Source organism: Notolepis coatsorum, assembly GCF_963971535.1.
Source record: "Notolepis coatsorum genome assembly, chromosome: 14".
Lineage (NCBI taxonomy): Eukaryota > Metazoa > Chordata > Actinopteri > Aulopiformes > Paralepididae > Notolepis > Notolepis coatsorum.
In genome coordinates, this window is record NC_140178.1 from 77,889,359 (window position 1) to 77,902,636 (window position 13,278).

Sequence of the window (13,278 nt, forward strand, 5' to 3'; positions counted from 1 at the left end):
ATGACTTTCGAGATGGAGGTGAGAATAGAAACAGGGCGGTAGTTGCCTGGGTCTAATTTGCTGCCCTTTTTGTGCAGAGGGGTCACCCTCGCAATTTTGAAGTCCTTGGGGACGTGTCCCTGTTTTATGGAGAGGTTTATTATGTGTGTGATGATTGGTGTGATGGCGGCTGCTGAGTCTCTGAGGAATTTGGAGGGGATGTTGTCATGGCCAGTGGCCTTGTTAGGTTGGAGGGCGCTCAGTTTATTGAGTACCTCATCTGTTGTTACCGTTTCCAGCTTGAAGTCGTCCTTGCGGACCCCTAGGTTTTTGTAGAAAGCTACTATGTGTTCTACCCCATAAAGCCCTGAGTGGGAGGGTAGTTTGTTTACCAGTGTTGTGGCTATGTTTGTGAAGAAAATGTTTAAGTAATTGGCTACATCCAGCTTGTCTGTGATGAGCGTGTTGTCAGTTTTTATGTTTATGTTTGAGAATCTGGTTTTAAGTTTTTTACTGCATCCTAGTTGATTATTGAGTAATTTCCAAAGTTCACGTGGTTTGTTTTTGTTTTCCTCAGTTTTGTCATTGATGAAATTCTTTTTTGCAGTTTTGATCATGGAGTTTACGTCGTTTCTTAGTCTGTTTCTTTCTAGTTTGAGTTCAGTCACGTGGGCTTGGAGTTCACTGCTCGTGCTTTTAGTAAGCTTTGACTGACTTTTACGAAACTCAGAGCATTTTTTGTCTCTGGTTTTCATAGCGGCCAGTATTTCGGAGTGCATCCACGGCTCAGCGCGATTTTTTACCCTGGTGGTTCTTAGGGGGGCCATGTCGTTTAGTATTGCTGAGAATTTGGTTTTGAAACCAAGCCATGTTTCGTCAACCAGTGTACCATTGAGTTCATCTGACCAGTCCAGACTCTCCAGTTCAAGGTTGAAGGCCTCGCTAGAGTAGGTTTTGAGGTCTCTAGATGTGACTGTTTTGTGGCAGCCAGCCTTTTGTTTTAGTTTTTTTCGGGTACAGAATATCATATAATGATCACTTAACCCACATGCTATAACCCCTTTATTTGAGATCTTGGACTTGTCGGAGGTCAGAATGAGGTCAATGGTAGTCTGAGTTGATTCACATACACGTGTGGGTTGGGTGATTAGCTGGCTGAGGCCATGCAGATCACAAAACCTACTGAAGGCCTTGAAGACGGGTGCATCTTTTCGTTGCATATCCGTGTTCCAGTCTCCAATAAGAATTTTGTCTACATCCTCAACTCCAGCTAAACACCCATCCATTGTATCATAAAAGCCACTATGATCTGGCGGCCTGTAGACTGTGCCAACCAGTAGGGATTTCGCCCTTTCAGTTTCAATTGATTTATGATTCAGGTCATTTCTGTTGATGAATTTGGTGTCCTTGTGTATGTACATACAGACACCACCTCCATGTTTGTTCCTATCATTCCTGATTATTGAGTAGTTCTCAATCTCTATCTCTGGATCTTTTACAGAATCGTCGAGCTTAGTTTCTGAGAAGCACAGTATGTTTGCCTTACCATTTATGAATATTTGCTTGATTTTCATCCAATTTGTTTTTTTAAGCTGTTAATGTTAATGTGAAAAATGTTCAGTCCATTGGCGTTGGTTATTTCATTTATGTTGGCAGGTTCGAAGTATTGTCCGTTTGTAATCTGTTCCTCTGTGTTGTTGTGGGTGGGAAGGGGGGAGGGGGGCGTCGGGTCCCGCGCCGTGTTGGAACAACAAAGGACTCGTTCCTGGTTGTTTTTGTTGTTAGCTCTGCTAGCTAGCCGGCTATCGGGCGTCGAGATGTTTACATCCCGCGTCGAGATGGTCGTCATGGTTTCGACCCTCGGTTCACCTCCTCTCGTCACTGCCTCACGTGTGCTCGTCTGCTGCGGCGTCATTGGGGAAGTGTTGCCGTCCGCGCAGTAGATGTAGCCACAGGTTGCGTTGTTGATGTTGTTGGTCGCGATGGGAACCTCCATCGCTTCTTGCTGTAGTCTCTGGTTCCGTGTCATTACGGGACCAGGTTCTGATGTATGTCACCCGACATGAGCAGATATAATAAAAACATTGATCTCTTATTACACTTGCTGCCGGGGGTAATTTCTTTCGTTCCGGATTTGCAGTAAGTACTGCGTGGATCGCCGAGGCACCGAAGGGTGGATGTTTCCTCTCCGTGCCCGTTAACAAGTAGAAGTCGCAATGGGACTGTTGATTTACGTTTTCGCTACCCTCCACTTCTGTCTGGAGTTGCTGCTTGAGTTGTGAATTCAGGTACAAATCCATAATCCACAGGAGGGAAAGTAGAAAATGCGCAAAGTACTTTGTTGTTGCTCTGTTGCGTTGGCTGTTGCGTTGATTACGGGAGCTACGTAAAATGCGACCGTCCATGTTGAAGCCGGAAGTCCAGTGCAGGTAGTTAGATCCACAGCCTGTCTCTTTCTCTTCACGTATTGCAGTGTTCATACAGCCTGTTTTGAGTTCTCTCTTCACCTATTGCAGTGTTCATACACTTACATATCACTTGCAGGGACTTGTCTCAATGTTTATTGCCAGTGCTCTTTAAGTGCTTTGTGCCTTTTGTTTCCTCTTTTTATATATATATATATTTTTTTACCAAGCACACCCATTAGTTTGATGGGGGAGCACCAACAGAACCCTACCTACTACTAAGGACTAAGGAGTCAGTGGTCATGGACGGGGTTGCATGCTGTTCCACCTCTTTGAGAAGGAGCACGCACGCGCACATGCACGGATGTGTACGCGCGTGCACACAAGAATGCGTTCCGCTCGACTCTGCGCCAAGTACCCCACCTGGCTATTTTGCATAACAATAGCTCAGGTCGCCAGGTGTGTTCAAATACTACAGTTGGACCATTCAAACACACAACCTGTGAATGAAGTTGTTACATTCCATTCCTAGAGGCAATTGGGCATCGTCTTTATTCGCGATGGAACATTTATGCGCATGCACGGGAGCACATGCATGCGCGGGAGCACGCATGCACATAATATGGGGTTACAACTTTACAGAGATAATAGTATTTCGTTAAATATCAACCTCTCAGAAGTTAGTTATGCATCTGTAAATGTTCCACACCTGAAAGGACATGGTAGTCTGATTGATCCTTTTCAAGTAGACAGCAGATTTCAGGTGCTTTTATTCTAATTGTCCAGTAACATGGATTATTTTTGTGGGGCGGCGTGGCTCAGGGGTAGAGCGGGGTGTCCAATGATCGAAGGGTTGGTGGTTCGAATCCCGCTCAAGCCCCATGTCCATCCCATTGCCGTTGTGTCCTTGGGCAAGACACTTAACCTACTTGACTCGTATGAATGTGTATGAATGTGTATGCATGTGAATGAATGTTGGTGGTGGTCGGAGGGGCCGTAGGCGTTTGATTATTCGCCACGCTTCCGTGAGTCTGCCTCAGGGCAGCTCTGGCTGCAATTGTAGCTTACCACCACCGGTATGACTGTGTATGAACGAATAATGGACTCTGTGAAGCGCTCTGAGTCAGAGAAGAGCGCTATATAAATCCAATCCATTATTATTATTATTATTATTTTTGGCATATAAATATTCAGATTTAAAGACATACAGAATACCAGCACAACAGATCATCTGTCTGCAACTTCTGTTGTATTGGACTTTATAAAGGTGGAAGGTAGAAACCCCTCTTGCCACCCAGAGTGGAGGCATGTTTCCCCCTAAACATTGAGTAATAGTGGTCCAGTTCAGGGCACGGAGATGTTCTCCAGGTTGTATGAAAGTGCTCATTCAGGTTCTTCACAGGGCCGATAAAAGCTCAGTCGTGAAAAGCCTATAATCACTGGCTAACTGAGCGTGTGCACGTGCGTCTACAGATGCACTACAGCTGAGAGCGAGGCAGCCCTGTTCTGGTGAATGAAACGCAGAGTCGGCATGACGCTATCATTAAACTTGTAGGAACACACACACCAATAACACATACACATTAGCAGCACACACACGATTATGTGCTTCCCAACTTCAAAGGCATGTGCCATACTTTTCAGCTTTCACCTGAGAGAGAGAGAGAGAGAGAGAGAGAGAGAGAGAGAGAGAGAGAGAGAGAGAGAGAGAGAGAGAGAGAGAGAGAGAGAGAGAGAGAGAGAGAGAGAGAGAGAGAGAGAGAGAGAGAGAGAGAGAGAGAGAGGAGAGGAGAGAGAGGAGAGAGAGAGGAGAGAGAGAGAGAGAGAGAGAGAGAGAGAGAGAGAGAGAGAGAGAGAGAGAGAGAGAGATGAGAGAGAGAGAGAGAGAGAGAGAGAGAGAGAGAGAGAGAGCATATATCCCTCTCTCTACTCCTCTCCATCCTACCTCTCCACCACTACCACACAGAACGCGCAACAGGCCTCACAATGCTCTGGCAATTCACATGATTCCAGATGACTCGTAGTAATTCCAAATGGGGCTTTGTAGATTGGAGTGCAAATCACTCTCTCTATGCCCGAGTTGGTTCTATTCATCTCAAGGAATATGCTTGCATTTGATTTTGACGTGACGTCATGTCTTTCAAGTAACATAGTGCAATGACCCCTGTGTTGGTCTCATCATATCTTATTATCCCTATCCTAGGTTTATAGGGTAGATGCTGTGTTTCTTTTCTTTTCTGCTCTACTGGGCAAAGTGTTCGATATCAATTATATAACAATCCTATACAAAACTGTTGAATTATCTGCTCTTTTCATCTCTAGGAATAGGCCTGTATTTTATTTCAGCACTGCGTTTTGGAAATACTTATATTCTCACAACCCTGCTTAGCTTACACCAATGTTGTTGTAACTGCGAGATTCGTAAAAAATTATAATTTTAAATCACGTGAACATTTCCTGGTTAAGATTACGGTGGCCTGGTAATAGGCAATAGTGAACTTTAAATACTTAACCTGCAAACATAAGACACAAAATATTGATGTAACTAAGAGATTGGCTGTTGAAAAGTCGGCTGTTTTAATGCATAAGTTTATCAATGAACAAATACAATTTAATAAAATGCTGCAAGTACTCGACCAATCAGAATAATAATAATAATAATAATACATTTTATTTGGTGGCGCCTTTCAGGACACCCAAGGTCACCTTACAGATCATAGAATTTTTTTAATAAAAAACACAAAGCAGTTAAAAGTCAAGGTTAACAATAAAACAAGCAACAGGAAGTATAAAAACAGTTAAGTTAAAATAACAAAACAAACAGCAGGGGTATAGGACAGTGGCAGAGGTTAAAGTGAATATGCGAGTTTGAACATATGAGTTTTCAGTTGAGATTTAAATGTTGATAGTGAGTCAGACTGTCGGATATGTGGGGGCAGGGAGTTCCAGAGTCTGGGAGCCGAGCAGCTGAAAGCTCGGGCACCCATGGTGCTGAGGCGTGAGCTGGGGATGGAGAGGAGTCCAGTAGATGATGAGTGGAGGGTGCGGGAGGGGGTGTATTCCTGGAGGAGGTCAGTGATGTAGATGGGGGCTAGATTGTGGAGGGCTTTGAAGGTGAGTAGGAGGTTTTTTAAATCAATCCGGTAGGGGCACATGGAGCCAGTGTAATTGAATGAGGACGGGGGTGATGTGGTCAGATGAGTTGGTGCGGGTGATGATCCTGGCAGCAGAGTTTTGGAGGATTTGTAGTTTGGTGGGAAGGCCGGTGAGGAGAGTGTTGCAGTAGTCGATCCGGGATGTGACGAATGAGGTGGACCAGGGTTTCCGGTGTTTGATTGGGACAGAGATGGGGCGGAGTCTGGAGATATTACGAAGGTGAGAAAGAAGGCAGACCGGGTGAATGTTAAGCACTGCAAGCCCCACCCCCATAGTTCCTGTACTTTTCAAAAGTACCTACCCCCCGAGCAGGGAGTTTTTATGTATGTCTGTCTGTCCCATTCCTGTGAACGCAATATCTGAAGGAATTTGGCACTAATGTCCACTTAGTACAGACTATAATTTTGTTGGTCTAGGACAGGTTAACTGCCCTTACACATCTCAAGTTCAAGTTCCTTTTATTGCCACACGGCCAGGCCGGTGGAATTCGAGACCTGAGATTTTCGAGATCTGCTTACATTGGTCTATGTTTGCCCCACCCCCTACACTTAAGCCCCGCCCCATTTCATATCTCGTAAACTGTTTGTTGTAGAGACTTGCGGGTATCACCATTAGACTCAGGCGGGGGATCCTATTTCATTGGCCCATGTTTGCCCCATACACGTAAGCCCCTTTAGTATATCTGAAACCATTTGTCGTAGAGAATCGCGGGTAATGCCATTGGACTCAGCAGGGAGATCTGCTATTGACCTATGTTTGCTCCGCCTCCTACTCTTAAGCCACCACAGAGGCATACAACCCAACCGCAAGGCAGTATTTCTAGCTTAGCGGTAAAGTAATGTCCCCCGGAACTTAATTTAGACCCTGGTCCCTGGAGTTCCTCAAAAGGTTCCCAGTTAGATTATTATTAGTATTAGATTAGATTCAAATGTATTGTCATTATACAGCACAAGTACAGTACAACAAAAACAAGTTTGGCATCCAACCAGAGTGCAAATGTAACAGTGAAGTGCAATAATAATATACAATGTACAGGGGATTAAACATTGTATAAAATATATAAATTACTACTACTGGGTGTAGTGCTAATCAGATTTATGTACAGAGTTGTAATATATTATGTACAGTGATACAGGTATAAGGACAGTAATGGTCGTAGTCATACTGGCCAGCAGCGTAACTAGTAAAAGTGGGGTATGTACAGATTAGGGCTGACCCCCTATTAGTCGATTAGTCGGCTAATCGGTCAAAAGGAGCTGTAGTCGACTAACCAACCTCTTAGTCGAATAGTAAAAAAAAAAAAATTATAAATTATAATAATTTTTTTTTATCATTCTTTCCAAAAGAAAAGAAGCTTAGAAGCGTGGCTAACGCTAATTGCACGCATACCAGAGGCTAACTGCCTACGAAAACAGGCACAGAGGCACTGAAAGAGGATTTCACCCATCTAATGAACACACTAGACTAGACAAATATCAAGATGTATCCATCAGTGGACCAATTGCATGCTTTTGCAGAGGACAAGAAGCCTTCAGTCGACTCCTTCAGACATTAAGCACCCCACAGCCAAATGGAATGATACCAAAATTTTTATTTTATTAAAAAATAAAAAAACATTATACATTTTTTTTGGCCAATAGTCGACTAACGGCAAATTTTGACCAATCATAGTCGACCATCCAAATCCTTAGTCGGGGACAGCCCTAGTACAGATATAGATATAGTATACTATCTACAGATATGTAAAAGGATTATGTGCAGGTGTGGATATATATATATATATATATAACATTTTAAATAAAAATAACTAAATATATATGGTATATACAGCATTATCTTATACATGGCATCATACAGAGTTATGGGTTATATGCAGGTGTAAGTAATTATATAGAAGGATTATATGCAGGTATATTCAGACGGATATATACAGTATATATAATAGCTGTGTGACATCCATGTTTATCCCTACTTTATCATCAGAGTGCACTGCGTCGAGACTCTGGCTTAACGCCACACCTCACGCGTTGGCATTTGCTGCCTGTTTGTTTTGGTTTGAAAACAATATTAAAAGACTGCGTGAGTGAATGTGCGGCCGTGTCTCATATCTTAACCATGTTACCTCAGTGATTGAGCTGCTGTATGTTTTTAGCTACATAAGCAGCAGCAGGTAGAGATTGTACAAATCCCAGTGATTAACAACAAGATTACACAGACCACCCCCCCCGCCCCCCCCCCCCCACACCCTCAGACGGATCTAAATTACACCTCTCAATCACACTTAAGCCTCGGTTTCATCATTGCCATGGGAACTGTTTACGTTAATGCACCGACCGCCTTGTAAAATAAACTAATGAAAGGGCGGCATCATCGCCATTCTTGTTTTTTAAAAGGAGGAGTAGAAAAGGGGCGGGGCATAGCGTTACTGTAGGAGAATAGTGTTGTAATTGTAAGAGGATTAGGCCAGAGCTGGTTTCAGGCAGCGAGACTGGAGCTTGCGGTGGAAAACGTAGGGGGGGTGAGGGGGGGGATGTGACACACACACACACACACACACACACACACACACACACACACACACACACACAACTCGTCCTCCATGCCTCTACCCAACTAGGGATGTGCATCTCCTCACTGAGGCCGATGCGATGCGCATCTCGATACGGTGCCAACGATACGATACATTTGAAGCACCGGGCGATGCGAGAGAGAGAGAGAGAGACCCTCCCTCCCCGTCTGAGTTGCCGTCGACAGTTGATGATGTCACACACTAGACTAGGTCACTAGGATGCGTCTATACTTTCCGACCGTAGCCGCATTATGTCAACAACACGGAGTCAGGCTGGATGGATGCATGAAGGATATAATTAAGAAACGAATAACCAATAAATGTGAAGTTATCTTTGAACCCCTGTTGTCAAGCGTCTTCAATATACCCCCCCCCCCCCTCCTCACTAATGGTACTGGTGTTGCAGAGTCACGTTAGTTAGTTAGACACTAGTTTAGCGTTAGCTGAACGGCTAACTGGCGTTAGCCAGAGGCTACTAGCGTTAGCATGTTGATCAATTCTATTCATGTCTCCTCGACTTCCACTGTTTGTTGATAACTGTGACGCGGCTCTCGCCTTATGTAGTAGCGAAGCAATAGTATCTGCTGTGTGTGTGCAGTCACAGTGCACTGCTGACAAGTGGATGAGAGGAAATTATATGAATGCATCGGTTTTTGACCGATGCAAAGACGCTACAACAAGATGCATCGCGAGTTCAGCCTGACATTTTGCCGATGCGCACTTATTCCACCGGTGCACTCGCATCGTGAACGTGTATGCCGGCGCACCGATGCAAATCGATGAATCGTCACATCACTACTACCCACACAGCCCCACTGCACCTCGGCGCTCAATCTCTCTCACTCTCTTTCACTCTACATCTCCCTTGCTGCACTTTGATTGGCTGAGAGAGCACCCTGGCAACCCCCCCCCCCCCCTTCACTCCCTCCCTCCCAAGCTTCCAGAAGAATATACGTCACATACACACACACTGTGTACACATTCCCATTATTATTAGTAGTAGTATTACATTCGTAGCCCTGGCAATGAAATCCCCTATTTTTTTTATTTTTTAAATCACCTCTTGCAATCAGCAGGGAGAATTATCCAGGAATGATGGTGTCCATCTGCTGTCCCTAATGCAGTCATAATGACCAGGGACACTAGGGGACTGGAATGGATGAATGAGGGAGTGAGAATGCAAGAAAGAGAGGAGATGGAAAGGAGGGCGGGAGGGATAAAGAGGGAGAACGGAGAGGAAATGGAGCAGATGTAGAGAAATCTGATGCGAGGCGTGCTCCAGCTCAAGAGCTTTCCCCTTGATTCCTTTGCTGCAGGCAGGCAGGCAGGCAGGCTTGGTTGAATATGGAACGGGGGGGGGGGGGGGGGGCTGCAGTCAATGGTTTGAACCCACAGGGTGGCTGCACTGTTGGGGCAGAAATCACACAGAACAGCCCCCCTTCTGGAGCAGAAGGCAGACGAGCAATAAACGCATTGTGATATGTGCGTGAACGTGTCTGTCTCTCCGTGTGTGTTTGTGTCTGTGTGTATGTTCTACGACACCATCCTGCCCTCTCCCCTCTGTGTGGGCCTCATCGTTACATAACCGTGTGTGTGTGTTTGTGTGTGTGAGAGCTGTTCAACGCTTCGTTGCACATGCTTGGGACAGCAGCCAATGGCAAAGCATGACTCTTTATAACTCATATAGGCCACACAAAGGATCTTTTCTTTCAGTCCCTGATTTGACTATGTACGTCTTTGTTGCTTTGCTATTTGCAAATGCTATTTTCCTGCGACATAGATTATACGTGTGTTCAGCCGGTGTCTTGGTTGTAGTTCTCTGCGTCTTAGTTATAAATATTTATTTATGTTTGACACTCTGTTTACGTTCTAGCTCACTGCGTGCTCAGTAAATATTATAGAAGATACACTGTACTGACACCGTTACCCAGTGTACTTCATATCCCATAATGCATCTGACCTGGCAGCTGGCCTTTTGACCCTGAGTTGATCCTCCTGCTAGACTTAGCCATGACCCTTAACCCCTGGCACGTCCACACTCGGCTCACTAATACATTAGCCTGCCAAGTGAGCCAGCAGGGACGTCTCTACAGCGCTGGCTTCATTTCATCAGCATGTTAACAAACACGGTGGTTTGATTACACTGGGCACTGAAAATTACCCTTCAATATTTCAACTTTCACAGCAAAAGTGTCCCATCTGTACTCTCATAGCTAGAGTGGCCTGCTATGCCAGGGGCCATGGAATATATCCAACCCCCCCCCCCTCAACATCTGCTGAGCAGTACTATCTAAAAAAAAAAAAGGAGATATACAAAAAATAAAGAGCTGGCTAATGCAGAGCCGGAGGAAATGACTGGTTGCAGCTGAGTTGCGATTACAAGGCTGCAACCATAGACATTATAACAGATGGTCAGCCAGAGCAGAGATGGGTCAGAGTTGGGTCACGAATGGTGAGGGAGGGATAACAGCAGGTATAGAGACAGCAAGAGAGAGAGAGAGAGAGAGAGAGAGAGAATACACAGAGCTGGACAGATCCGTTCTCTCTTCCCGTCTGTTGCCATGGGTAACCAGAGCCGGGGCCAGGACGGACACTTAGCCTTTAGCACCCTCGGCGGAGCCCGGGAACAGGTGATCATTCAGGGTTGTGGCCATAAATAACTCGCATAGATGTTTTTTCCTGGATTCTTATTGTCTTAACTATGCTGTCCTGATATGAGATTCTATGATCTGAGCACATTATCTCACAGTCCACCTCTTCCTCCATGTTTCTAATCTGTGGTCAGTAGGGGTGTAACGATTCCACCTCACAACGATTCATTTCGATTACGATTATTCAGGCAACAATTCGATGCATCATGAAATCTGAATTTGTTCTTAATTGCTTGCCTGGATAAATAAAGGTTAAATAAAAAATGTATGGAAAAATCTCTTAATTTGACCACGATTCGATAAATTTTCTGTAATTCCCCCAAAAATGTTTAATACACAAATGTGGCTGGGGGAACTGATTCACCCAGCATGAATGGACTATAGGTAAATAAAAACAATACACTTATAAGTTTCGATTAATTTAGATTATAATCGATTCTAACATATTCAAATCGATGCATCGATTCTAACACATTAGAATCGATGCATTTTGATTCATCGATGCATCGTTACACCCCTAGTGGTCAGGCTGTGCAGCATGGTGGCTCTCCACTGAGAGAGCTGCGTGTCGTGTGGCATGTGTCTTGGCTGTCGTAATGGGCAGGAGTTTATTACTATAGGAGCGCCCTGAAGTTATGCAAGGCTCTTCAGTAGTCCAGAGTAGCGCTAGTGGTTTAGACTGACGTCTGACCAGAGCCATACCCCCAGTAGCCAGACCTCTAACCAGAGTCAGACCTCTAACCAGAGCTATACCCCCAGTAGCCAGACCTCTAACCAGAGCCATACCCCCAGTAGCCAGACCTCTAACCAGAGCCATACCCCCAGTAGCCAGACCTCTAACCAGAGCCAGACAACTAACCAGTGCTATACCCCCAGTAGCCAGACCTCTAACCAGAGCCATACCCCCAGTAGCCAGACCTCTAACCAGAGCCATACCCCCAGTAGCCAGACCTCTAACCAGAGCCATACCCCCAGTAGCCAGACCTCTAACCAGAGTCAGACCTCTAACCAGAGCTATACCCCCAGTAGCCAGACCTCTAACCAGAGCCATACCCCCAGTAGCCAGACCTCTAACCAGAGCCATACCCCCAGTAGCCAGACCTCTAACCAGAGCCATACCCCCAGTAGCCAGACCTCTAACCAGAGCCATACCCCCAGTAGCCAGACCTCTAACCAGAGCCATACCCCCAGTAGCCAGACCTCTAACCAGAGCCATACCCCCAGTAGCCAGACCTCTAACCAGAGCCATACCCCCAGTAGCCAGACCTCTAACCAGAGCCAGACCTCTAACCAGAGCCATACCCCCAGTAGCCAGACCTCTAACCAGAGCCATACCCCCAGTAGCCAGACCTCTAACCAGAGCCATACCCCCAGTAGCCAGACCTCTAACCAGAGCCATACCCCCAGTAGCCAGACCTCTAACCAGAGCCAGACCTCTAACCAGAGCCATACCCCCAGTAGCCAGACCTCTAACCAGAGCCATACCCCCAGTAGCCAGACCTCTAACCAGAGCCATACCCCCAGTAGCCAGACCTCTAACCAGAGCCATACCTTAGCCCCTTTCGTGACTGCGATGTGCAAGCCAGGGGCTTTTGAATACGCAGTCACTCGCAGCTCCCTAGTAGCCAGGTTAATTTGGACCACCAAGCACTGCTTAAAAGCTCGGGGTGGGTCCGAAATATATCGGATATAAATTTCAAAGGTACCCAGAGTTCAATTAGGGTTTCAGACACACACACGGCGGGGTTTGAAAGCTCAGCCTCAGCGTTGTTAATAAACATTTTAAATAATTTTTATAAACTGGTCAGCACAACACCCGACACAAATGAGTAGTGAACTAATGGAGTGAGAGGGCACAGTGCTAGTGCCCATGTGTTTATGCTGTATGCCATGTGTTCTGTTCACTGCCCTAACCTTCTCTCTCTCTCTCTCTCTCTCTCTCTCTCTCTCTCTCTCTCTCTCTCTCTCTCTCTCTCTCTCTCTCTCTCTCTCTCTCTCCCCCTCCCCCCACACACACACAGTGCCAGACTCTGCCAAGCCCGGTCCTACCCCTCCTCCTCCCCCCGCCAACCCCAGTGCCACCCCATCTGTACCCCCCAGCAGCGGCAATGGCAAACGTGCCCCCTCTGGAGGCCAGTCCCAGACAGCGCAGCAGCCCCAGACAACGCAGCGCAGCTACCCACCCAGAGAGGTGCCCCCACGCTTCCGTCAGCAGGAGCACAAGCAGCTGCTGAAGAGGGGCCAGCCTCTGCCCCCTGGGACCTTGCCTCTGACCGCCCCGGGACGCCCCGCGGCCACCGAGCCTGTGACAGCCGCACCCTCCTCTTCCTCCTCTGCAGCCAGCCTGCACACAGGTCAGCATCCATATATCCAATATATCTAAAGCACTTAAAAATGCTTGATTTAACCCTTTGATGCATGCAGTCACGCCAATATGATGATTATAATAGTCCCTGCAACATATGTTTGCATTATTAAACCATGAAGATGCTTAAATGAAAATGTACTAAGTAGTCTA

At 46.0% G+C, this 13,278-nt stretch overlaps 2 protein-coding genes across 2 annotated transcripts in view; both read left to right on the forward strand.

The window, feature by feature from the left end:
- Positions 1 to 4,712, forward strand: part of LOC311239846 (ADP-ribosylhydrolase ARH3-like) — a gene marked incomplete at both ends in the record, with an annotated part of 31,481 nt that extends 26,769 nt beyond the window's left edge. Inside the window, one exon of the mRNA XM_084328293.1 lies at positions 4,707 to 4,712. Within this exon, the coding sequence (XP_084184419.1) occupies positions 4,707 to 4,712 (6 nt within the window). The remainder of the gene's footprint in view (positions 1 to 4,706) is intronic.
- The window catches only part of tnrc6c1 (trinucleotide repeat containing adaptor 6C1), a 232,364-nt gene that overhangs the window by 97,545 nt on the left and 121,541 nt on the right, over positions 1 to 13,278 (forward strand). The window contains exon 4 of the mRNA XM_084329916.1: positions 12,782 to 13,114. Within this exon, the coding sequence (XP_084186042.1) occupies positions 12,782 to 13,114 (333 nt within the window). The remainder of the gene's footprint in view (positions 1 to 12,781; positions 13,115 to 13,278) is intronic.